The sequence below is a fragment of the Bombina bombina genome, chromosome 5 (genome assembly GCF_027579735.1).
Source record: "Bombina bombina isolate aBomBom1 chromosome 5, aBomBom1.pri, whole genome shotgun sequence".
NCBI classification, from domain to species: Eukaryota; Metazoa; Chordata; class Amphibia; order Anura; family Bombinatoridae; genus Bombina; species Bombina bombina.
Genome location: NC_069503.1, coordinates 90,206,034 through 90,231,598, shown reverse-complemented (window position 1 = coordinate 90,231,598; position 25,565 = coordinate 90,206,034). Strand labels below are relative to the sequence as shown.

The 25,565-nt window shown below is 36.5% G+C and overlaps 1 protein-coding gene and 1 pseudogene across 1 annotated transcript in view; one reads left to right on the top strand and one right to left on the bottom strand.

Annotated features, from left to right (window-relative positions):
- LOC128659955 (oocyte zinc finger protein XlCOF6-like) overlaps positions 1-16,360 on the top strand; it is a 308,836-nt pseudogene extending 292,476 nt beyond the window's left edge.
- The window catches only part of LOC128659954 (gastrula zinc finger protein XlCGF26.1-like), a 472,524-nt gene continuing 447,260 nt past the window's right edge, over positions 302-25,565 (bottom strand). Inside the window, exons 3-6 of the mRNA XM_053713545.1 lie at positions 1,370-1,416; positions 1,150-1,284; positions 578-913; positions 302-494 (exon numbers count right to left, since the gene is read on the bottom strand). Coding sequence (XP_053569520.1) covers positions 304-494; positions 578-913; positions 1,150-1,284; positions 1,370-1,416 — 709 coding nt within the window. The 3' untranslated portion in view covers positions 302-303. The remainder of the gene's footprint in view (positions 495-577; positions 914-1,149; positions 1,285-1,369; positions 1,417-25,565) is intronic.

The following is a 25,565-nucleotide window of genomic DNA, read 5'->3' as shown; positions in this document are numbered from 1 at the left end:
TCTGTACATGTAAAAGGCTTTTCGCCTGTGTGAATCATTTCATGAGTTTCAGACTACTCTTATGTGTAAAACCTTTTCCACACTCTGTTACATGTGAAAGGCTTTTCTCCTGTGTGAATCCTTTCATGAGTTTTCAGATGACCCTTATTTGTAAATCCTTTACCACACTCTGTACATGTAAAAGGCTTTTCTCCTGTGTGAATCATTTCATTGAGTTTTCAGACATTTAATTTCTGTAAAACTTTTTCCACACTCTGTACATGTGAAAGGCTTTTCTCACTGTGTGAATCCTTTCATGAGTTTTCAGATAACCCTTATCTGTAAATCCTTTTCCACACTCTGTACATGTGAAAGGCTTTTCTCCTGTGGAATCCTTTCATGAGTTTTCAGATTTCTTATTTGTGTAAAACCTTTTCCACAATCTGTACATATGAAAGGATTTTCTCCTGTGTGAATCCTTTCATGAGTTTTCAGACCACTCTTATGTGTAAAACCTTTTCCACACTCTGTACATGTAAAAGGCTTATCTCCTTGTGAATCATTTCATGAGTTTTCAGACATTTAATTTCTGTAAAACTTTTTCCACACTCTGTACATGTGAAAGGCTTTTCTCCTGTGTGAATCCTTTCATGAGTTTTCAGATGACCCTTATCTGTAAATCCTTTTCCACACTCTGTACATGTAAAAGGCTTTTCTCCTGTGTGAATCCTTTCATGAGTTTTTAGATGACCCTTATTTGTAAATCCTTTTCCACACTCTGTACATGTGATAGGCCATTCTCCTGTGTGAATCCTTTCATGAGTTTTCAGATGACCCTTATCTGTAAATCCTTTTCCACACTCTGTACATGTAAAAGGCTTTTCTCCTGTGTGAATCCTTTCATGAGTTTTCAGATTACCCTTATTTGTAAATCCTTTTCCACACTCTGTACATGTAAAGGCTTTTCTCCTGTGTGATTCATTTCATGAGTTTTCAGATTACCCTTATTTGTAAATCCCTTTTCCACACTCTGTACATGTAAAAGGCTTTTTCTCCTGTGTGAATCCTTCATGAGTTTTTAGATAATCCTTATCTGTAAACCCTTTTCCACACTCTGTACATGTAAAAGGCTTTTCTCCTGTGTGATCCTTTCATGAGTTTTCAGATGACCCTTATCTGTAAATCCTTTTCCACACTCTGTACATGTAAAAGGCTTTTCTCCTGTGTGAATCCTTTCATGAGTTTTCAGATTACCCTTATTTGTAAATCCTTTTCCACACTCTGTACATGTGAAAGGCTTTTCTCCTGTATGAATCCTTTCATGAGTTTTCAGACTACTCTTTACTGTAAAACTTTTTCCCACACTCTGTACATTTGTGTGGTTTCTCACCTGTGTGAATCTTCTGGTGTTCTAGTAGATGAGACTTCCATCTAAAGCTTTCTCACATTCTGTATATTTGAAAGGTCTCTCCTTTGTATGAATCATTTGGCTAGACTGTAGACTTTTCCTTCTTTAATATGTTTTGAAACACAGTAAATGTGTGTGGTTTATCCTCTGGGATATTAATTTCATTAGATAAGTCATAAATGTTGTCCTCTTGATTGATGACTAAATTACATCTCAGTACATAATGATTGCTGCCCAGTTCCATCCAATTCACCATCTTCTTTAAATATCTGCTGTGCTATCCCAATGTTTGTGAATATTCATCAGTGTCTAAGACTTTTGGAGATTTCCGGTATAATTCTGATGCTTCCTGTAGTGAAAGATGGATATGAACTATTGATTGTCAACAAGTGATTGTCTTCATAAAAAGAAATGGAAAAAAGAAAAATATGACTGTTTATTCATTATAATATAATCCATCTCAATAAAAAAACTTTTTTTATACTCAAAAAATGTCTTCCTTTTTGTATTTTTACATTTATTTACCTGTAAATCACAAATTAAAAAAGTATGACATAGAATGTAAACATTACTACATCATAGTAACCTCAAATTACTGATGAAAACAAGTTTATAGGGCCACATTAAACAAGGTGCGTGTGGATAATGTTCTCAGCCAGGGAACAAGTAAATCTGTATTATGGGCAAGAGAGGTGGCATCCACCATCCTCATTTAACTTTGCACAAGCAACTGCACATACAGCCCTGCCCGGCTTATGCTCAACCAGTGGGTGAGAACATGATGTCTTAATTATCACAGGAATAATAATCAGTGTTGATTATGTTTTGAGAGGGTAAGAAGCAGGGTCCTTATGATAATCTTTAGCTTTCGGCTGTAGTTGTTTTGATTTATATAAACAGCCAAAAACATTATTAGTTTAATAATACTCACTGTAAAATGAAACACACAAATCAGTGTGGCTCTGGGGTGAGGAAACACTGGGGGAATTGTGGTGTCTCACACATGGGAACAAGGTAGGCATAAGTGTAGTTATGGGTGTTCCATGAGCGAGGTCAGGGCAGGGGAAGGTGGAGTTGCAGGTGTTCTGGAGTAATGAACCAGGTCCTGGGGTGGGGAGTTGTGGGTGTTTCACACATGGAACAAGGTAGGTGTAAGTGTAGTTATGGGTGTTCCATGAGCGAGGTCAGGGCAGGGGAAGGTGGAGTTGCAGGTGTTCTGATACTGAACCAGGGTCAGGGGGTGAGGTTAGGCAGTTGTTGGACATGATCTGTCTAAAAGCACAGAGGAGTAGTATTTTTTTACCTTCCTCCTCAGCCCAATGGATGTTGCTCCTTCTTTATAACTGTCACTGACACAAATGTTCTTAAAGACGCAGATATAAATATAATAGTTTATAGTTTGTTTAATGAGTGATCTATTCTATTTTCCCAGTAATTAAAGTCAGCATAATATCTATTTTACTCACCTAACACATATGAGTTCATGCTGATAACAGGCTCCAATGTCTGTGCTCAGGAAGAAGGTTCCCTTATTCACTCCAGTTTATATCAATACCTGATATCTCTCAGTGCTCTGGCCGTGTCTGTAAAATGTATTTTAAATGGTTTAGACAGATAATAATAAATAATGGTTCTGATTAACTGTACGTATGGTATAATTAAAGGCACACATAACAGTTTCATGTGATTACAGATCAGCTGATTAGATTATTACATATGTGATGTTGATTCAGCACAATCATTTAGTACAGTTAGCTCTGTGGGTGCTATAATTGCCCCTTAAATATGAATCTTCCCAGATCTATACAATATAATGGTAGAACATCTATTTAAGTGGGGCCATATCACAGCTTTACAAATATATTTTAATCTTTGTTTTTATCAATTTATATTAAACAATATTTTCTCCTGAAAGAAATGTTAAATATCAGTTGTTTAAATATAAAGTTAGATTGGATACTGCAGTATTGGTATTGTACATCCTACTAATTCTCACTGTCATACATTTATCATGTGCTCCATCCCCAGTCCTTTAACTTCTCCTGGTCAATACTGAGTTGGTGCTAAATCACACTGCAAGGGGGAGTGTGGGAGAGAAAGGCACTAACATGTTCATTGCAATTGTTTTCTTGGATTAGAGTTAAGAAAATAAAGAATTTGTGTTTACATAGAGTGATAATATAATGAGATGTTCTTTTGGCAAATTCAAGTCATTTAACTGACTATAAAATATAGAGATTACAAAACACAGATGCATAATAAAAATACAATGCAATAAAAAACTTACTATGACTTTTAAAAGAGCAATATATTATTTTCTGATAAATGTAGTTCTGCACCTGTACCATGTGACAGCTATCAGCCAATAACAGACTCCTGCATATGCTAAGTAGGAGCCGCTGCCCTCAGGTCATTTAAAGGCTGTGTACAATTTAATAATGAAAATAAATTACAGACAGCAAACAGTTATTATACATAAAACTAAACCTAAAAGGTGGAATTTCCCATACACTTTATACCACCAGTAAAACAAGTCATTAGAAACACATTAAAAGGGACAGCAAAGTCACAATTTAAAACTTTAAGATTCAAATATAAACAACTTTCTAATTTTCTTCTATATCAAATCTGCTTTATTCTGTTGGGGACCTTTGTGACAAAGAATATAATGCACTATGGTGTGCAAGCTGCTGATTACTGGCACATACAAGCCTCTTGTCATTTGCTCACCATATGTGCTCAGCTAGCTCCCAGTAGTGCATTGCAGTTGCTTCAATAAAGGATATCTAGAGAATGAAGAAAATATCATAATATAAGTCAGTTGGAAAGTTGTTAAATCATACGTTCTATTTAAATGATGAAAAAGGGGGGGCGTGTCTTAACTGCAGACAAGAAAGGTCGCCTCAATCTAGAGGCTCTTCCGCTCAAGAAAAGATTATGCCAGTTTTTCAACAAACAGAAGACTTGCTCTAGCCATCAAAATAAGAGGTGATGTAAGGTAGACTAACCCGGAATAGATGGTGACCCTCTTCTAGCTAAAATGTGTGGGTTTAGAGCCAGACATAAGGTAGTCAAGACTGCGGCCTATTCCTAACTCTGCTAACATCCTCCCCCGGCTTGCCGGGTACAACAGTCTCAACTTTACTGCAGTGCCTATTTACCTAATAATACAGCTACCCACCGCATGAGCCAAACATGAGAGAATCTTACCAGCAGATAAGATGTTTTACTGACTGAGCTGGTTTGGAAGCTGAAGACCTACACGTGCAACTGAGAACCTCACATAAGGAAGATACTTACAGAGAAGCTGCAGTAGTGAGGGAGAGAAGTAATCACACAGCTACCTCCCGCATCTATCTGAGAGACACTGCTATTGTGAAGTGATCCGCCCTTACAATGGAGCCGCTCATCAGATGGCAAAGAAACACAGACTCTCAGCATCTGACTCAGCTAAACGGGAAACGGTTGATCCCTCGATACTAGACACAGATACTCAGCAACTAGTAATGGCGACTGAGGAATGCACAGAACACCACCTCATTCATACACAGTATGGAAAGGCTAATTTTGGATCCATGGCTGGAGACAACGAGCAAACCAGCAGCTACGTACTACTGGAACTCTCCTACTACTCAGGGAACTTTTATTCAGCACCACGTTAAGCCCAGTCACTTGCCCTGCAGTTTTCTACCTATAGGTCTCATCACAGAGACTCAGAGGGGAAGAAAAGTAAATCACCTATCAATAGCTTCAAACGGCATACCGGCAATAGGAGTTGGCTAATGAATCAAGCATTGGTGTTCTAGACTATGTCTTTTTCTTTTGTTCCAGGTCTCCAAATGCCAGTTTTACAAGTCTGACCTAGTTCTATTGTTAAGCAGTGATTTTCTTACTAAGCTCCTGTTTTATATAGGTATCTGTTGAAATGTTCTTGTTATACACACCGTAGCCATAGATTACTTACCTAGATATTTTCTGCTCATGGCGATAGGAAAAAGAGTTAACATCAACCTATAGTGGGTAACAATGGTATTATTTTTACATTCTAATGTGGATTGTTCACATCTTGCCAGTAACTATTTCATGGCTAAACTTTTTAAGAGAAATATGTTGCACTGCTAGCCAGCTATTTAGATAAATTAACAGGTAATTACCCTTTTATGTGGTTAATTTACCCATGACAGCAGAGTTTATTTTGAAGCTCAACCCCAGCATAGGAAAATATGTTCCAATAGGACTATGTTATTCTTAGATATTTCAGTTACGCCATCACTGACTATGATATTAACTCCTCATTGATATATACTATTGGCTCTTCCTGTCAATTTGGGATTTTGCTTAAGATTTAATGCAATTGGGTGTCCCCTGGGGATACTATTTATGAAGACTATGTCTGATATCTTTAAGTTTTTATCTAATGTTATAACTGTATATGTATTTAAGAATATGTCGCCTATTAGGTGGTCGCATGTACCACTACTTTTGCTCCTTATATTAACTTTATTCAGACTCACAACATACAATAGTCTCTTTAATAGTAGCTTTAACCTGGAGGAAGCCATACTTAGGGAAAGGTCCATTAATACACATATGGTTGATAAAAATCTAATAATGATAGGTTGCACAAGCTGTATACAGTTTTCATGGAAGTGTTTATCCTGTTAAACCAGCTTTCACTACTCTCTAATTTTATATTTTACATACAATGAGCCTAGGCTGCCATACATCTTTGTGAAGTTGTGCTTAGTCAGCTTTTAGATTGTTGGAAGGCAAACCACATACTACATTACAACTATTAGGCAGTCAGCGGGTGTGATCATAATATAGATCTCTTTAAGGCATGGCGGGACTTGGTTGCACCTTTGTTTTCTCGGCTACAAATACACTGTCCTGCACTAACCCACCTCATATTGCATAGCCACATCACCTTTGCCTGAAGGGAGACTATTACCACAGTGCAGCTAACTCTACAAACTCACCTAATGACTCTGTTTTATATGCGAATGATGACTGATATTACTAGTGACATAAAGAGTAAGTCAGGTCCGATTACCAACTTGTCTAGGCAAGAGAATTATATAAGTTGTCATTTATCCTTGTTCTTGCAAACATGCTCCTAAAGAGACCTCCCTTTCATATTACTTTAAACTTGAAATATATATCTGTACCCTCCCATCCTATGAGTGGGAGCCCCAAATATCTACCCTTTGAGGGAGCTCCCTTGGTAATTTCTTTATAGTATACTCAGTCATGTCGGCAGCCAACCTCCCACCAATCTTTCCTTGGTCCAAAAGTGGCCACTTCAAATTCTAATCCTCCTCTATTCTGTTCATAAGTCTAGTTAGGCCCGAGAGCGGCCTCAGACGTTTTAGGAGGAATTAATTACAGAAAATATCGTAAAATAGAGACTCAAGTAGCCATCTTACTGTAGTTCACTATATTTTAACTTATATTTAGACTGTTTATGTATTGTTAACTTGACACACCCCCTTCCCCCCCCTTTTTATTTAACCTGGAGCGGATCTTGCCCGCTTATTACCCCACCCACAACCACTACTAAGGCCCACAAGTGGCCATACAAAAAGCCAATTTCCCTCGTCACCCCTCATTAGACTCCTTAGGTCCAAAAGTGACCACAAGAGCAAAGCAGGGAATCTTTACTATTATATAAAAATGAGGTTTCATTCTTAGATACTTGTATTATATAACCACCACCATAGACTACCACTTATTATATACACGTAAAATGTGACATTAACTCATGATACTAATAATCCCCTTCTCATTAGGTCTATAAGTAGCATGAATAGTAGTTAGAAGGACATGCAAATAATTTAAAAGAGGCTTAAATTCCTTATGGTCAGTATTCCTACCATTGTTATGACTATTGCTTTCTTTTATAGTAATCATTTGCATCTAACAGGCATGCAACACTTATATATGTGGTAGTTCTGTTTACATTGTTTTGCTTGTAATTACAATTTTATATTTATACATTGATGTCAGTTAAGTCACTATTGTTATTATTTCCAATAACCTCAATAAAAAATTATTTAAAAAAAAATTAAAAAGATTTGGGGGGGTTTTTACTTTTAAGTGAAAACCAAATTTACAGGACACTGTCCCTTTAAGTCTGTGATCATGTGACAAACAGCAGCAGCTGAAGGTGCAGAATACACTTACTAAGGTCTTTACTAACAACAAGAATCAGTCACAGATCAGTGGGATAAACGTTCTGATGATAAACAGGTGCAGCTAATAGAAATAAGAAATGTATTATAAAATAACCTCATTAGAATAAAATAATATGCAGATCACAAGATATTTAGGATTAGATCAGTAAATGTGATGAGACTGATACAACAGGGCCATAAGCTGAGTGATATTTATTACTGGAGCAGATAGCGCTTCAAACTAATATTAAATGAAAAGGGTTTATCTGGGCTCTACAGTTAGCTATAAAACCTATAGGGAAATACAAGATTCTGGTTGCTGATGCACTTACTCAGTGTTAACCCCACAAATGTATTATTGGACACAGCTCCTCAAGCTTGAAAATATGGTTTGGTCCTGCTACAAACTGCTCTAAATCATTATTATTATTGTATTAAATTGGTCTTTTTAAATGAAAGAACTTAACATAAAATTCATTAAAACAGCTTGAAAAAACATAAAATTATGCTTACCTGATGATTTTATTTCCATCGTGGGGAGGAGAGTACACGGCTTCATTCATTACTAATGGGAATTAAGAACCTGGCCACCAGGAGGAGGCAAAAACACCCCAGCAAAAGGCTTAATACCTCCCCCACTCCCCTCATCCCCCAGTCATTCTGCCGAGAGAACAAGGAACAGTAGGAGAAATATCAGGGTATAAATGGTGCCAGAAGAATAGATTAAATTTAGGGCCACCCACCGGAGATACGGGTGGCAGCCGTGTACTCTCCTCCCCACGATGGAAATAAAATCATCAGGTAAGCATAATTTTATGTTTTTTCAAGCTGTTTTAATGAATTTTATGTTAAGTTCTTTCATTTAAAAAGACCAATTTAATACAATAATAATAATGATTTAGAGCAGTTTGTAGCAGGACCAAACCATATTTTCAAGCTTGAGGAGCTGTGTCCAATAATACATTTGTGGGGTTAACACTGAGTAAGTGCATCAGCCAACCAGAATCTTGTATTTCCCTATAGGTTTATAGCTAACTGTAGAGCCCAGATAAACCATTTTCATTTAATATTAGTCTTAAGCGCTATCTGCTCCAGTAATAAATATCACTCAGCTTATGGCCCTGTTGTACCAGTCTCATCACATTTACTGATCTAATCCTAAATATCTTGTGATCTGCATATTATTTTATTTCTAATGAGGTTATTTTATAATACATTTCTTATTTCTATTAGCTGCACCTGTTTATCATCAGAACGTTTATCCCACTGATCTGTGACTGATTCTTGTTGTTAGTAAAGACCTTAGTAAGTGTATTCTGCACCTTCAGCTGCTGCTGTTTGTCACATGATCACAGACTTAAAGGGACAGTGTCCTGTAAATTTGGTTTTCACTTAAAAGTAAAAACCCCCCCAAATCTTTTTAATTTTTTTTTTAAATAATTTTTTATTGAGGTTATTGGAAATAATAACAATAGTGACTTAACTGACATCAATGTATAAATATAAAATTGTAATTACAAGCAAAACAATGTAAACAGAACTACCACATATATAAGTGTTGCATGCCTGTTAGATGCAAATGATTACTATAAAAGAAAGCAATAGTCATAACAATGGTAGGAATACTGACCATAAGGAATTTAAGCTTCTTTTAAATTATTTGCATGTCCTTCTAACTACTATTCATGCTACTTATAGACCTAATGAGAAGGGGATTATTAGTATCATGAGTTAATGTCACATTTTACGTGTATATAATAAGTGGTAGTCTATGGTGGTGGTTATATAATACAAGTATCTAAGAATGAAACCTCATTTTTATATAATAGTAAAGATTCCCTGCTTTGCTCTTGTGGTCACTTTTGGACCTAAGGAGTCTAATGAGGGGTGACGAGGGAAATTGGCTTTTGTATGGCCACTTGTGGGCCTTAGTAGTGGTTGTGGGTGGGGTAATAAGCGGGCAAGATCCGCTCCAGGTTAAATAAAAAGGGGGGAAGGGGGGTGTGTCAAGTTAACAATACATAACAGTCTAAATATAAGTTAAAATATAGTGAACTACAGTAAGATGGCTACTTGAGTCTCTATTTTACGATATTTTCTGTAATTAATTCCTCCTAAAACTTCTGAGGCCGCTCTCGGGCCTAACTAGACTTATGAACAGAATAGAGGAGGATTAGAATTTGAAGTGGCCACTTTTGGACCAAGGAAAGATTGGTGGGAGGTTGGCTGCCGACATGACTGAGTATACTATAAAGAAATTACCAAGGGAGCTCCCTCAAAGGGTAGATATTTGGGGCTCCCACTCATAGGATGGGAGGGTACAGATATATCTTTCAAGTTTAAAGTAATATGAAAGGGAGGTCTCTTTAGGAGCATGTTTGCAAGAACAAGGATAAATGACAACTTATATAATTCTCTTGCCTAGACAAGTTGGTAATCGGACCTGACTTACTCTTTATGTCACTAGTAATATCAGTCATCATTCGCATATAAAACAGAGTCATTAGGTGAGTTTGTAGAGTTAGCTGCACTGTGGTAATAGTCTCCCTTCAGGCAAAGGTGATGTGGCTATGCAATATGAGGTGGGTTAGTGCAGGACAGTGTATTTGTAGCCGAGAAAACAAAGGTGCAACCAAGTCCCGCCATGCCTTAAAGAGATCTATATTATGATCACACCCGCTGACTGCCTAATAGTTGTAATGTAGTATGTGGTTGCCTTCCAACAATCTAAAAGCTGACTAAGCACAACTTCACAAAGATGTATGGCAGCCTAGCTCATTGTATGTAAAATATAAAATTAGAGAGTAGTGAAAGCTGGTTTAACAGGATAAACACTTCCATGAAAACTGTATACAGCTTGTGCAACCTATCATTATTAGATTTTATCAACATATGTGTATTAATGGACTTTCCCTAAGTATGCCTTCCTCCAGGTTAAAGCTACTATTTAGACACTATTGTATGTTGTGAGTCTGAATAAAGTTAATATAAGAGCAAAAGTAGTGGTACATGCGACCACCTAATAGGCGACATATTCTTAAATACATATACAGTTATAACATTAGATAAAAACTTAAAGATATCAGACATAGTCTTCATAAATAGTATCCCCAGGGGACACCCAATTGCATTAAATCTTAAGCAAAATCCCAAATTGACAGGAAGAGCCAATAGTATATATCAATGAGGAGTTAATATCATAGTCAGTGATGGCGTAACTGAAATATCTAAGAATAACATAGTCTTATTGGAAACATATTTTCCTATGCTGGGGTGAGCTTCAAAATAAACTCTGCTGTCATGGGTAAATTAACCACATAAAAGGGTATTACCTGTTAATTTATCTAAATAGCTGGCTAGCAGTGCAACATATTTCTCTTAAAAAAGTTTAGCCATGAAATAGTTACTGGCAAGATGTGAACAATCCTCATTAGAATGTAAAAATATACCATTGTTACCCACTATAGGTTGATGTTAACTCTTTTTCCTATCGCCATGAGCAGAAAATATCTAGGTAAGTAATCTATGGCTACGGTGTGTATAACAAGAACATTTCAACAGATACCTATATAAAACAGGAGCTTAGTAAGAAAATCACTGCTTAACAATAGAACTAGGTCAGACTTGTAAAACTGGCATTTGGAGACCTGGAACAAAAGAAAAAGACATAGTCTAGAACACCAATGCTTGATTCATTAGCCAACTCCTATTGCCGGTATGCCGTTTGAAGGTATTGATAGGTGATTTACTTTTCTTCCCCTTTGAGTCTCTGTGATGAGACCTATAGGTAGAAAACTGCAGGGCAAGCGACTGGGCTTAACGTGGTGCTGAATAAAAGTTCCCTGAGTAGTAGGAGAGTTCCAGTAGTACGTAGCTGCTGGTTTGCTCGTTGTCTCCAGCCATGGATCCAAATTAGCCTTTCCATACTGTGTATGAATGAGGTGGTGTTCTGTGCATTCCTCAGTCGCCATTACTAGTTGCTGAGTATCTGTGTCTAGTATCGAGGGATCAACCGTTTCCCGTTTAGCTGAGTCAGATGCTGAGAGTCTGTGTTTCTTTGCCATCTGATGAGCGGCTCCATTGTAAGGGCGGATCACTTCACAATAGCAGTGTCTCTCAGATAGATGCGGGAGGTAGCTGTGTGATTGATTACTTCTCTCCCTCACTACTGCAGCTTCTCTGTAAGTATCTTCCTTATGTGAGGTTCTCAGTTGCACGTGTAGGTCTCCAGCTTCCAAACCAGCTCAGTCAGTAAACATCTTATCTGCTGGTAAGATTCTCTCATGTTTGGCTCATGCGGTGGGTAGCTGTATTATTAGGTAAATAGGCACTGGAGTAAAGTTGAGACTGTTGTACCCGGCAAGCCGGGGGAGGATGTTAGCAGAGTTAGGAATAGGCCGCAGTCTTGACTACCTTATGTCTGGCTCTAAACCACACATTTTAGCTAGAAGAGGGTCACCATCTATTCCGGGTTGGTCTACCTTACATCCCTCTTATTTTGAGGGCTAGAGCAAGTCTTCTGTTTGTTGAAAAACTGGCATAATCTTTTTCTTGAGCGGAGAGCCTCTAGATTGAGCGACCTTTCTTGTCTGCAGTTAAGACACGCCCCCCCTTTTTCATCATTTAAATAGAACGTATGATTTAACAACTTTCCAACTGACTTATATTATGATATTTTCTTCATTCTCTAGATATCCTTTATTGAAGCAACTGCAATGCACTACTGGGAGCTAGCTGAGCACATATGGTGAGCCAATGACAAGAGGCTTGTATGTGCCAGTAATCAGCAGCTTGCACACCATAGTGCATTATATTCTTTGTCACAAAGGTCCCCAACAGAATAAAGCAGATTTGATAATAGAAGAAAATTAGAAAGTTGTTTATATTTGAATCTTAAAAGTTTTAAATTGTGACTTTGCTGTCCCTTTTAATGTGTTTCTAATGACTTGTTTTACTGGTGTATAAAGTGTATGGGAAATTCCACCTTTTAGGTTTAGTTTTATGTAAAATAACTGTTTGCTGTCTGTAATTTATTTTCATTATTAAATTGTACACAGCCTTTAAATGACCTGAGGCAGCGGCTCCTACTTAGCATATGCAGGAGTTCACATTATATAAAAATATGAGTCTGTTATTGGCTGATAGCTGTCACATGGTACAGGTGCAGAACTACATTTATCAGAAAATAATATATTGCTCTTTTAAAAGTCATAGTAAGTTTTTTATTGCATTGTATTTTTATTATGCATCTGTGGTTTTGTAATTCTATATTTTATAGTCCTGTTAAATGGACTTGAATTTGCCAAAAGAACATCTCATTATATTATCACTCTATGTAAACACAAATTCTTTATTTTCTTAACTCTATCCAAGAAAACAATTGCAATGAACATGTTAGTGCCTTTCTCTCCCACACCCCCTTGCAGTGTGATTTAGCACAACTCAGTATTGACCAGGAGAAGTTAAAGGACTGGGGATGGAGCACATGAAAAAATGTATGACAGTGAGAATTAGTAGGAAGTACAATACCAATACTGCAGTATCCAATTTAACTTATATTTAAACAACTGATATTTAACATTTCTTTCAGGAGAAAATATTGTTTAATATAAATGATAAAAACAAAGATTATAATATATTTGTAAAGCTGTGATATGGCCCCACTTAAATAGATGTTCTACCATTATATTGTATAGATCTGGGAAGATTCATATTTAAGGGGCAATTATAGCACCCACAGAGCTAACTGTACTAAATGATTGTGCTGAATCAACATCACATATGTAATAATCTAATCAGCTGATCTGTATCACATGAACTGTTATGTGTGCCTTTAATTATACCATACATACAGTTAATCAGAACCATTATTTATTATTATCTGTCTAAACCATTTAAAATACATTTTACAGACACGACCAGAGCACTGAGAGATATCAGGTATTGATATAACTGGAGTGAATAAGGGAACCTTCTTCCTGAGCACAGACATTGGAGCCTGTTATCAGCATGAACTCATATGTGTTAGGTGAGTAAAATAGATATTATGCTGACTTTAATTACTGGGAAAATAGAATAGATCACTCATTAAACAAATATAAACTATTATATTTATATCTGCGTCTTTAAGAACATTTGTGTCAGTGACAGTTATAAAGAAGGAGCAACATCCATTGGGCTGAGGAGGAAGGTAAAAAATACTACTCCTCTGTGCTTTTAGACAGATCATGTCCAACAACTGCCTAACCTCACCCCCTGACCTGGTTCAGTACTCAGAACACCTGCAACTCCACCTTCCCCTGCCCTGACCTCGCTCATGGAACACCCACAACTACACTTACACCTACCTTGTTCCCATGTGTGAAACACCCACAACTCCCCACCCCAGACCTGGTTCATTACTCAGAACACCTGCAACTCCACCTTCCCCTGCCCTGACCTCGCTCATGGAACACCCATAACTACACTTATGCCTACCTTGTTCCCATGTGTGAGACACCCACAATTCCCCCAGTGTTCCTCACCTCAGAGATACCACTGATTTGTGTGTTTCATTTTACAGTGAGTATTATTAAACTAATAAAGTTTTTGGCTGTTTATATAAATCAAACAACTACAGCCAAAAGCTAAAGATTATCATAAGGTCCCTGCTTCTTACCCTCTCAAAACATATCACACTGATTATTATTCTGTGATAATTAAGACATCATGTTCTCACCCAACTGGTTGAGCATAAGCCGGGCAGGGCTGTATGTGCAGTTGCTTGTGCAAAGTTAAATGAGGATGGTGGATGCCACCTCTCTTGCCCATAATACAGATTTACTTGTTCCCTGGCTGAGAACATTATCCACACGCACCTTGTTTAATGTGGCCCTATAACTTGTTTTCATCAGTAATTTAGGTTACTATGATGTAGTAATGTTTACATTCTATGTCATACTCTTTTAATTTGTGATTTACAGGTAAATAAATTTAAAAATACAAAAAGGAAGAAATTTTTGAGTATAAAAAAAGTTTTTTTTATTGAGATGGATTATATTATAATGAATAAACAGTCTTATTTTTCTTTTTTCCATTTCTTTTTATGAAGACAATCACTTGTTGACAATCAATAGTTCATATCCATCTTTCACTACAGGAAGCATCAGAATTATACCGGAAACTCCAAAAGTCTTAGACACTAATGAATATTCACAAACATTGGGGATAGCACAGCAGATATTTAAAGAAGATGGTGAATTGGATGGAACTGGGCAGCAATCATTATGTACTGAGAGTAATTTAGTCATCAAACAAGAGGACAACATTTATGACTTATCTAATGAAATTATTATCCCAGAGGATAAACCACACACATTTACTGTGTTTTCAAAACATATTAAAGAAGGGAAAAGTCTACAGTCTAGCCAAATGATTCATACAAAGGAGAGACCTTTCAAATCTACAGAATGTGAGAAAAGCTTTAGATGGAAGTCTCATCTACTAGAACACCAGAAGATTCACACAGGTGAGAAACCACACAAATGTACAGAGTGTGGAAAAAGTTTTACACGAATGGATCATATGAAAACTCATAAAAAGATTCACACAGGAGAAAAGCCTTTCACATGTACAGAGTGTGGAAAAAGTTTTACAGTAAAGAGTAGTCTGAAAACTCATGAAAGTATTCACACAGGAGAAAAGCCTTTCACATGTACAGAGTGTGGAAAAGGATTTACAAATAAGGGTAATCTGAAAACTCATGAAAGTATTCACACAGGAGAAAAGCCTTTCACATGTACAGAGTGTGGAAAAGGATTTACAAATAAAGGTAATCTGAAAAACTCATGAAAGGATTCACACAGGAGAAAAGCCTTTTACATGTACAGAGTGTGGAAAAGGATTTACAAATAAAGGTAATCTGAAAACTCATGAAAGGATTCACACAGGAGAAAAGCCTTTCACATGTACAGAGTGTGGAAAAAGTTTTACAGAAATTAAATGTCTGAAAACTCATGAAAGGATTCACACAGGAGAAAAGCCTTTTACATGTACAGAGTGTGGAAAAGGATTTACAAATAAAGGTAATCTGAAAACTCATGAAATGATTCACACAGGAGAAAAGCCTTTCACATGTACAGAGTGTGGAAAAGGTTTTACAGAAATTAAATGTCTGAAAACTCATGAAATGATTCACACAGGAGAAAAGCCTTTTACATGTACAGAGTGTGGAAAAGGATTTACAAATAAAGGTAATCTGAAAACTCATGAAAGGATTCACACAGGAGAAAAGCCTTTCACATGTACAGATTGTGGAAAAGGTTTTACACAAATAAGTAGTCTGAAAACTCATGAAAGGATTCATACAGGAGAAAAGCCTGTCACATGTACAGAGTGTGGAAAAGGATTTACAAATAAGGGTAATCTGAAAACTCATGAAAGGATTCACTCAGGAGAAAAGCCTTTCACATGTACAGATTGTGGAAAAGGTTTTACACAAATAAGTAGTCTGAAAACTCATGAAAGGATTCACACAGGAGAAAAGCCTTTTACATGTACAGAGTGTGGAAAAGGATTTACAGATAAGGGTAATCTGAAAACTCATGAAAGGATTCACAAGGGAAGAAACCTTTCACATGTTTAGAAAGTGTAAAAAAGGTTTTTATTGAAATCGGGTATCACAAAACACCAAATATTTACACACACACAAACTTTATATACACAGTGTACAAACCTTTTTACAATTATCCTAAAGAGGACAAACTCTCTAAATAGTAGCATCAAAAAGGATGTTATTGTAAATAATACTTTCTAAATCCCAGTTACAAAATCTCTATATCTCTTTTTTCCTCTATATATGTGCACCTCAGTTTCTCTCATATAAAAGTGATAGAATCCAAACATGACACAGGAATATACAGATCTGTCCTCATACTGACCAGTTTATACAACCATTCACCACCAAAGCACCCCCAGTGTTGTTTATTAATATGCCAGTGTTAGGAGTTGTACGTTTGAGTTACAGAGGAGAAAATAATTATATTTACAGAATAAAGGAGTCTTTATATGAATATAGTGTTAGAAAATTATATAAACAAGAACATCAGTCTCAAATGATTGACATCTAGGAGATATATTTAACCCTTTCGTGACTGGGTTAAAGTGTCTACATCAGAACAACCGTTCCGATGTAGACAAATTGAAACCACGCGATCGTGCATACGATCGCAAGATTTCAATTATTGGATCGCATCTGGGGGGCGTCCCTACTACCCTAGGAATGCCCTCCAGACCGCGATCAAATCCTAGAAGCACAGAAGGCTTCAGGACAGCCGTTGGCTATGATGTTCTATTCCGTCATAACGGCTCTAAAGCCCAGTGTAATTATGACGGAGTAGAATGGCATAACGGCATTAAAAGGTTAATGTGCACATCACGTGGATAACAGAGAGAAAATACACTGCATCACTGTAAAAATACGACTTAAAGGACATCAAATGACAGAGTTGAATTAGTATTGGAAGTCTATATGAGAGGCAAAAAAACATTTAATTTAAAACATATGCAACGATAAAACAAACACTTGCTAAAGTGTAGCATACATTAAAACAGTTGAAAATACATGACATGCATACATAAAACCATACAAGTTTAAAAGTCCATGTAAAAATAGGGGGTTGGATCCAGCAAGTAAACTTTAAACAGTTTTCGGCAAGGAGCTAGAAGAGAAAAATTTCAAATCAGAAGATACGCAAAAACCAAAGCAAAGGTGTTTAAGGCTTACCTACACCAGGAGTTGGTTCGTAGTTTCCTTAGGTAAAAGGTCCCATTGGCAATCAGGTTTTTCCGAAATAATATCCGTTGTGCTTGTTCTTTTTCAAAGACGCTTCTTGGCGGTATTTTTTAAAATCCGAGGTGCTAGTGATTCTAGGCTTCTCTGCACCTCTAGGACTACGGATGCCCAAATGGGACACAAACAGCAAGATAGAGCGTATAGAGCAACGCGTTTCAGCCATAACTGGCCTTTTTCAAGCTCTAAAGAGTAGTGCACCCTTACTGCTTAATATACTAATCCATATGCAAATGAGGTAATCTTAATTATAAGCAATGTATTAATAATACTTGATTGCATACAATATTTATCATATACAATATATTGATAGTAATTTATTATGATTTTAGAAGGTTTTATAATTAAATTGAATAATCATAGTTAAAAGTTATATGCAGAATAAGTGTACTATTACAAATCCTAATGCCCAGAAGGGGCGATCAGACAAGCAAAACAATGAACAATAGGGAGAGATCAAACACAATAAAGTGTATTTAAATTTATAAATCTAGTGTGAGTGTCCCTAATTTTTAAAAGGGATAAAGTGGAGAATAATTGATATAGATAAAACATATGCCCTAAATTATTCAATAAGACAAAAATATATAAATAAAAAAAGAAAAAGGAGAAAAGAAAACAGCAGCATGTTTGTGACCTTATAGTAGTAATGTATATAATGTTGCAAAGTTAAATAATGTTAACTAATATAATCGTGTTAAAAAGGTAAAACATTATTAATTTAGTGAATCTGTTTAGGCAATATTTAATATTATATAGTGGGGTGAATATTACACTTCATATTTTAATCATTTAGAAAAGGTCTTATTTTCTAAATGATTAAAATATGAAGTTTAATATTCATCCTACTATATATCCTTTTTCATTTTAAATTAATTTATTTTTGTCTTATTGAATAATTTAGGGCATATGTTTTATCTATATCAATTATTCTCCACTTTATCCCTTTTAAAAATTAGGGACACTATCACTAGATTTATACATTTAGATACACTTTATTGTGTTTCATCTCTCCCTATTGTTCATTGTTTTGCTTGTCTGATCGACCCTTCTGGGCATTAGGATTTGTAATAGTACACTTGTTCTGCTTAAAACTTTTAAATACGATTATTCCATTTAATTATAAAACCTTCTAAAATCATAATAAATTACTATCAATATATTGCATATGATAAATATTGTATGCAATCAAGTATTATTAATACATTGCTTATAATTAAGATTACCTCATTTGCATATGGATTAGTATATTAAGCAGTAAGGGTGCACTACTCTTTAGAGCTTGAAAAAGGTCAGTTACGGCTGAAACGCGTTTCTCTATCTTGCTGTTTGTGTCCCATTTGGGCATCCATGGTCCTAGAGGTGCAAAGAAGGCTAGAATCCCTAGCAGTTTGTATTTTAAAAAACACCACCAAGAAGAAGCGTCTTTGAAAAAGAACAAGCACAACAGGTATTTTGGAGGAGCCTGATTGCTAACGGGACCTTTTACCTAAGAAAACAACGAACCAACTCCCGGCCTTAAACACCTTTGCTTTGGTTCTTGCGTATCTTCTGATTTGAGATTTTTCTCTTCGCCGAAAACAGTTTAAAGTTTACTTGCTGGATCCAACCCCCTATTTTAAACTTGTATGATTTTATGTATGTATGTCATGTATTTTCAACTGTTTTAATGGATGCAATAAACACATAGAAATAACTTCACTGACTCACTATTTAATGTCTAATAGTATTGTTATATCAGCTGTGTGCCGGGATATTATCTGTGTGTCACAGACGTACAGTGACTAATAATGCAATAAACACATAGAAATAAGTTCAGCGACTCACTATTTAATGTCTAATAGTATTGTTATATCAGCTGTGTGCCGGGATATTATCTGTGTGTCACAGACGTACAGTGACTAATAATGCAATAAACACATAGAAATAACGTCACTGACTCACTATTTAATGTCTAATAGTATTGTTATATCAGCTGTGTGGCGGGATATTATCTGTGTCTGTGTGTCACAGACGTACAGTGACTAATAATGCAATAAACACATAGAAATAACTTCACTGACTCACTATTTAATGTCTAATAGTATTGTTATATCAGCTGTGTGCCGGGATATTATCTGTGTGTCACAGACGTACAGTGACTAATAATGCAATAAACACATAGAAATAACTTCACTGACTCACTATTTAATGTCTAATAGTATTGTTATATCAGCTGTGTGCCAGGATATTATCTGTGTGTCACAAATGTACAGTGACTAATAATACAATAAACACATAGAAATAACTTCACTGACTCACTATTTAATGTCTAATAGTATTGTTATATCAGCTGTGTGCCGGGATATTATCTGTGTGTCACAGACGTACAGTGACTAATAATGCAATAAACACATAGAAATAACTTCACTGACTCACTATTTAATGTCTAATAGTATTGTTATATCAGCTGTGTGCCGGGATATTATCTGTGTGTCACAGACGTACAGTGACTAATAATGCAATAAACACATAGAAATAACATCACTGACTCACTATTTAATGTCTAATAGTATTGTTATATCAGCTGTGTGCCAGGATATTATCTGTGTGTCACAAATGTACAGTGACTAATAATGCAATAAACACATAGAAATAACATCACTGACTCACTATTTAATGTCTAATAGTATTGTTATATCAGCTGTGTGCTGGGATATTATCTGTGTGTCACAAACGTACAGTGACTAATAATGCAATAAACACATAGAAATAACTTCACTCACTCACTATTTAATGTTGAAGCCGTTTTAATGTTTCTCCGCCCCTTGCAAGTGATCCGCTTGCTTACAGTATGTCTGGGTGTCACTCACTTTTGCCTCCAGTTGAATTATCGATCCGTATGAGGAAAGAGCGTCCCACTCGCTTGTGCTACTAGTCACTTCCGGTCATGGCGAGCTTCCTGTGTTGCTTTAGATTTTGTCCAGCAGCTGCACGCCAACACTTCAGTGGTACAAAGGGTCCCCACTGTTATAGTGATTCCTCTATTCACTACATATAAACTGTAATAAACAAACAGCAGGGAACAGTCCTATTCATAAAGACGGTTTTATTAGAAAGATGCAGTATTATCGTGACCTCATCAGAGACGTCTGAAGAGCAAAACACATAAGAATGGTCCTGATAATGCTGCCTTCTTTCTAATAAAGTAGCTGTAATCCATAAGGTTGTTCTCTGTAATTTGCTTTATTTATTATATTTACCTTCATTATTTATTTTGCCCCATTTTCCTATAATTTAAGTCTGAATATTGTGTATTTTTCAGTCCTGAAAACTAAAAGTGCACATAGCAGCATCACATATCTGCCCATAAATTGTTTCTTTTTGATCCAGGAGTTATATTTTACTATAAGGTACTGTATAAAGGGCTCCATTTATCATTGTAATTCTACATTTGCGCCTATAAATACGCTGTCGTAATATTTTTCCTATTTATCAAAGCAAAAGACGCCTAAAATTAAGCAAATACAACCGGAAAATTCTCCCACATGTGCACCAAAGAATGCTTAAAAATTCGCTTTTTCCGTGGTATTTTTAGAAATACGCCTCACTAATCGCCAGAAATCAGATTTAGCATTATTTTGCACCTTAGGAGAACCGGAAATTCTCCTACAAATACGACCATGAAAGTTCTCCATAACCACTGTGGAGAACATTGAATTCATTCAAATTTTTTTGCGAGAGAAAATGGAATACTTCTTAATTTTGGCTGCTATTTCATTGGCAAGGGGCTGTGAAAATCGTCTACATGATGCAAATATGCCCTTGCGGAGACGCCAAAGAGTGTCCAGAGTGTTTCTACCCTGTTGTGGACTTCAGGCATTGTCAGATAAGGAGATTACGCAAGATTTATGATTAATAGGGAGAGTATACTCAATCTCTATGCCCTTATACAAAATGGCATTGATCCTAGAAAAAGAAGAACAAAGGGCTATACCTGGATTGTTAAAATTATTGGCTGTTTTGCATTTCCTGGCAACAGGCTCATTTCAGGCTGTCTCTAGTGCTGTGGTGGGCATGAGTCAGCCTTCATTTTGCAGACATTTAAGGATTGTTTTAAAATCTATTCTGAAGCATCTGACAAAATTTTTTTTATGTACCCAAAAATGTGCAGGAATGGCACACAATAAGGCATGCCTAATGTTCTAGGTGCAATTGATTGCACCCATATTGCTCTAAGACCACCATCCTTAAGGGAGGAGCAGTACAGGAATATAAAAAACTTCCATTCACTCAATGTACAGGCAGCGTGTGATGCAAACTTTAGAATTTGGGCTGTGCGTTCAGGATTTCCAGGGTCATGCCATGATTTCCACATTCTAAAACAATCAGCATTATTTGCATCATTTGAGACATGCCACACGGTTGGCTATTGGGTGAATATAACATTATTTTCTATTGTGTTATTGTAACAGTGAAATGTGATTTATGTTTACATGAAAATGTAACCATTTTTCTATTTAAAAATTTTTCATATACCTATTATTTGGTTTATTTCATTGAACATAGATGTAGATGACCTTTAGTTCAATGTACATCAAGGATTATCAACAACCAAAAAATTATTTCTTAAAGTCTAGTATCCTTTTTTTTATTTATATTTTTTTTTGTTTACATGTCCATATATATCCATCAATGAGTTTTTTTTTGTTTTTTTTTTAGCTGTGTTTTAAATATATTTCCATCTTAATATGGGAAGAGTCCACAGCTGTATTCCTTACTTGCGTGAAATACTTACTCTGACACCCCAGCCAAAGGCTTAAATACATTCCTCATAACCACAGTCATTCTTTGCCTTTGTCACAGGAGGTTGGAAGAGAAGTGTCAGAAGATTTCAGAGTAGTCTCTTATGGAGGGTAGTACTCTTCGAGATGGGACTGGAGTTTTAAGTAGTCCTGTCAGCCTCTCAGTGAGAGCTTGGATGAAAGTTAGATTCTGGAGATGCAGGGAGAGTCTTTCTGTGAAACCATCCCGGCTCAAATTAACAGCTCCTTAAGCAATCAGCATTGATGAGTTTCGCTTCCTGCTTTATTCACTCAAGTCCATCTCAGAAGCGATGCTACTATCTGACACTTGAAGGGCCATGTTACTGTTCCACGGCATAGATTCTGGTGAGATTGATTTTTTATACATGTATGCTAATGCAAGAAGACGGTCACAGTGTGACTCCTTTAATCTGTATAGAATCAAGGGTTAATATCTCCTGAGGGGGATTATTGAACAGTGGGGAATAATCTTATGTTTATTTGATTTTATGCTGCTTTTTTTTTTTTTTTTTTCCTCTCTCTCTCTCCCCTCTTCTCCCTCACTCCCTAGGTCCTTGTTATGGCCCACTATGGGGAAGGGTTTACTTTACATTGCTGTGTGAAGAAAGGGGTTGTGAATCCTTTACTCTCCTTGATAGATATGAGTCCAACAAGATGAATAGTGTTGATGATGTCTAATCTTAATTTCTTGTCTTGGAATATAGGGGGTATCAATTCACCTATTAAAAGGAAATCTATAATAAAACATTTGGGTAAATTTAAACCGGATATAGTCTTCCTACAAGAATTACATCTCGCGGCTAGTGAAATACCCAAACTTAAATCTAAGTGGGTGGGGGAAGTGGTGGCGGCTCCATTCACTTCTAGGAAGAGGGGGGTGGCACTATTATTGGATCGTAGGTTAGATTACACGATAGGTAATATTGAACGTGACCCCGATGGGAGATTTTTAATAGTGGAATTAGCAATTAAAGGTATTAAATATACACTCTGCAATATATATGGCCCTAATCAAGTTGACCAAAATTTTTGGTCCGTCCTATTAGTAAAACTACATAGTTTTATAGGAACGAATTTAATCATTGCAGGTGATTTTAACCTAATAGCAGATCCCTCCCTGGATAATGCCAATAATAAGATGCTAAATACCAGAGGTAGGAAAATGAGAATATTTCAGAGATTATGTTTCCATCTGGGAATGGTTGATTTATGGCGAGTTCAGAACCCGGATGTCCGCTCTTATACTTGTATTTCGCATGCGCAGAGATCGTTCTCTAGACTAGACTATTTTTTGATCTCAGAAACCATGCTAACGCAGAATTGGTCCACCAGAATTGAAGTTATAGTCATTTCTGATCATGCGGTTATTTCATTGGGACTTAGGACCGTAGGCAGACGGCTTGGTCAGAACTATATTTCCTTTCCTAGACATTTGACTAATAACATTAAATTTCAGAACCATCTCCGATTGAAATGGGCTGAATATCTTAATAATAATCATAATTACATAGATAAGGTTGAGATATTCTGGGAGGCTTCTAAAGCCGTCTTACGCGGAGAGATCAAGTCCTATACGCTTTACTTATCAAAAAGCAGTAGTCTAGGGATTAGACAACTAGCCAACCGTGTGAAGAATTCATATAGAGCGTATATTACTAGGCGCACGAAAGAACGTTGGGATGCCTACGTTACAGCGAAGACACTCCGGGACTCATTCCTGAAGCAGATTAGTGCCCAGGAAGAACTCAGAATGAAAGCAAGGTATGGAGGGTTTACGGGTAGATCAGCAAAGTTCCTAGCAAGGTTAGCTAAAGCTTCTCCTAGATATGCAATCACTTCTATTAAACAAGGAACCTTGAGATACACAAGTCACACAGATATAGAAAAAGTTTTTTTTTACTTTTTCCAGGATCTATATACTCAAGAGCCTATCAATATACAGACAAAAGAGACATTCTGGAGGAAGATTAAAATCCCACGTATAGCCATAGAAGCCAGAGATGCCATCAATGCTCCTATCACGGAAGAGGAAATAATGTGGGCAATTAAGAACGCGAAACCCAATAAAGCAGCTGGTCCAGATGCTCTCCCTATAGAATATTATAGAATCCTCCAACCCCAGGTGATTCCCATATTAGTTAAGTTATTTAATTTTTACTTTTCCGAAAATAAGAGCTGTTCTACATCCTTTACAGCTGCAAATATCTCACTGATCCTTAAAAAGGGGAAAGATCCCGAATTACCAAGTTCCTATAGACCTATTTCGGTCTTAAATACCGACTATAAGTTGCTTGCGTCCATCATAGCCTTACGATTAAAACCTTATATGGGTGATTTAATTCATGAGAATCAATCTGGCTTTATGCATGGTCGTAAATCGACAAGGAACATAAGGAAGCTATTAATCCTGATTGAATCTTTCTGGAATATATATAAAACTAAGGAATCTTATGGAAGCGTTGATAAGGCTATTCTGACAGTCGATGCGGAAAAGGCTTTCGACAGGGTCAGTTGGGATCATTTGTTCTCCACATTAGATGAATTTGGGTTCTCGGGCTCTTTTAACAATTATATACGTCTAATTTACAGTTCCCCTTCCTCCGCGGTTATTATTAATAATACCTCTACACAGCGATTCAAACTTTTCAGAGGGACCAGGCAGGGTTGCCCACTTTCTCCCTTCCTGTTTAATCTTAGCATAGAACCACTGGCCATTTTAATACGGCAAGAATTGGAGGGGATCGCATTAGCGCGGGAGAAGCTGATTCTTCTTCTCTACGCGGATGATTTACTCCTATTTCTATCTAATCTTGCAGTGTCATTACCTATACTACAGAATATTACCCAAGAGTTCGGGGAAATCTCAGGGTTTAAGATTAATACAGCTAAATCTGAACTTATGTGGATAGATAAAAATCCTGTACTGCAGTTGGATCATCCCTTCAGGGAGGTCCCACAGATTACTTACCTGGGCTTACGATTATCTAGAAACCCGGAGGAATGGTATGGATTAAATTATAGGTCAGTAATGGATTCCTGTAAGAGTAAACTAGATGAATGGACTAGGCTTCCTATTTCACTAACAGCTCGAGTGACTTTGATTAAAACAATCATCTTCCCAAAGCTCCTTTATATTATGCAAAACATCCCATGGTTCCTACATAAGAGAGATATCACCATATATAATAAGGCCTGTTCCAAATTTTTATGGAATGGCAAAAGACCGCGGATTGCTGTAGGTAGGCTCATGAATTCCAAGACATCAGCAGGTTTGGCACTCCCCGATATCCAGACATATAATCTGGTTATAATAGCTAGATTTGCATTTGACTGGTTAACAGGGAAGGAGCAAATTACGTCGTTTATGTGGG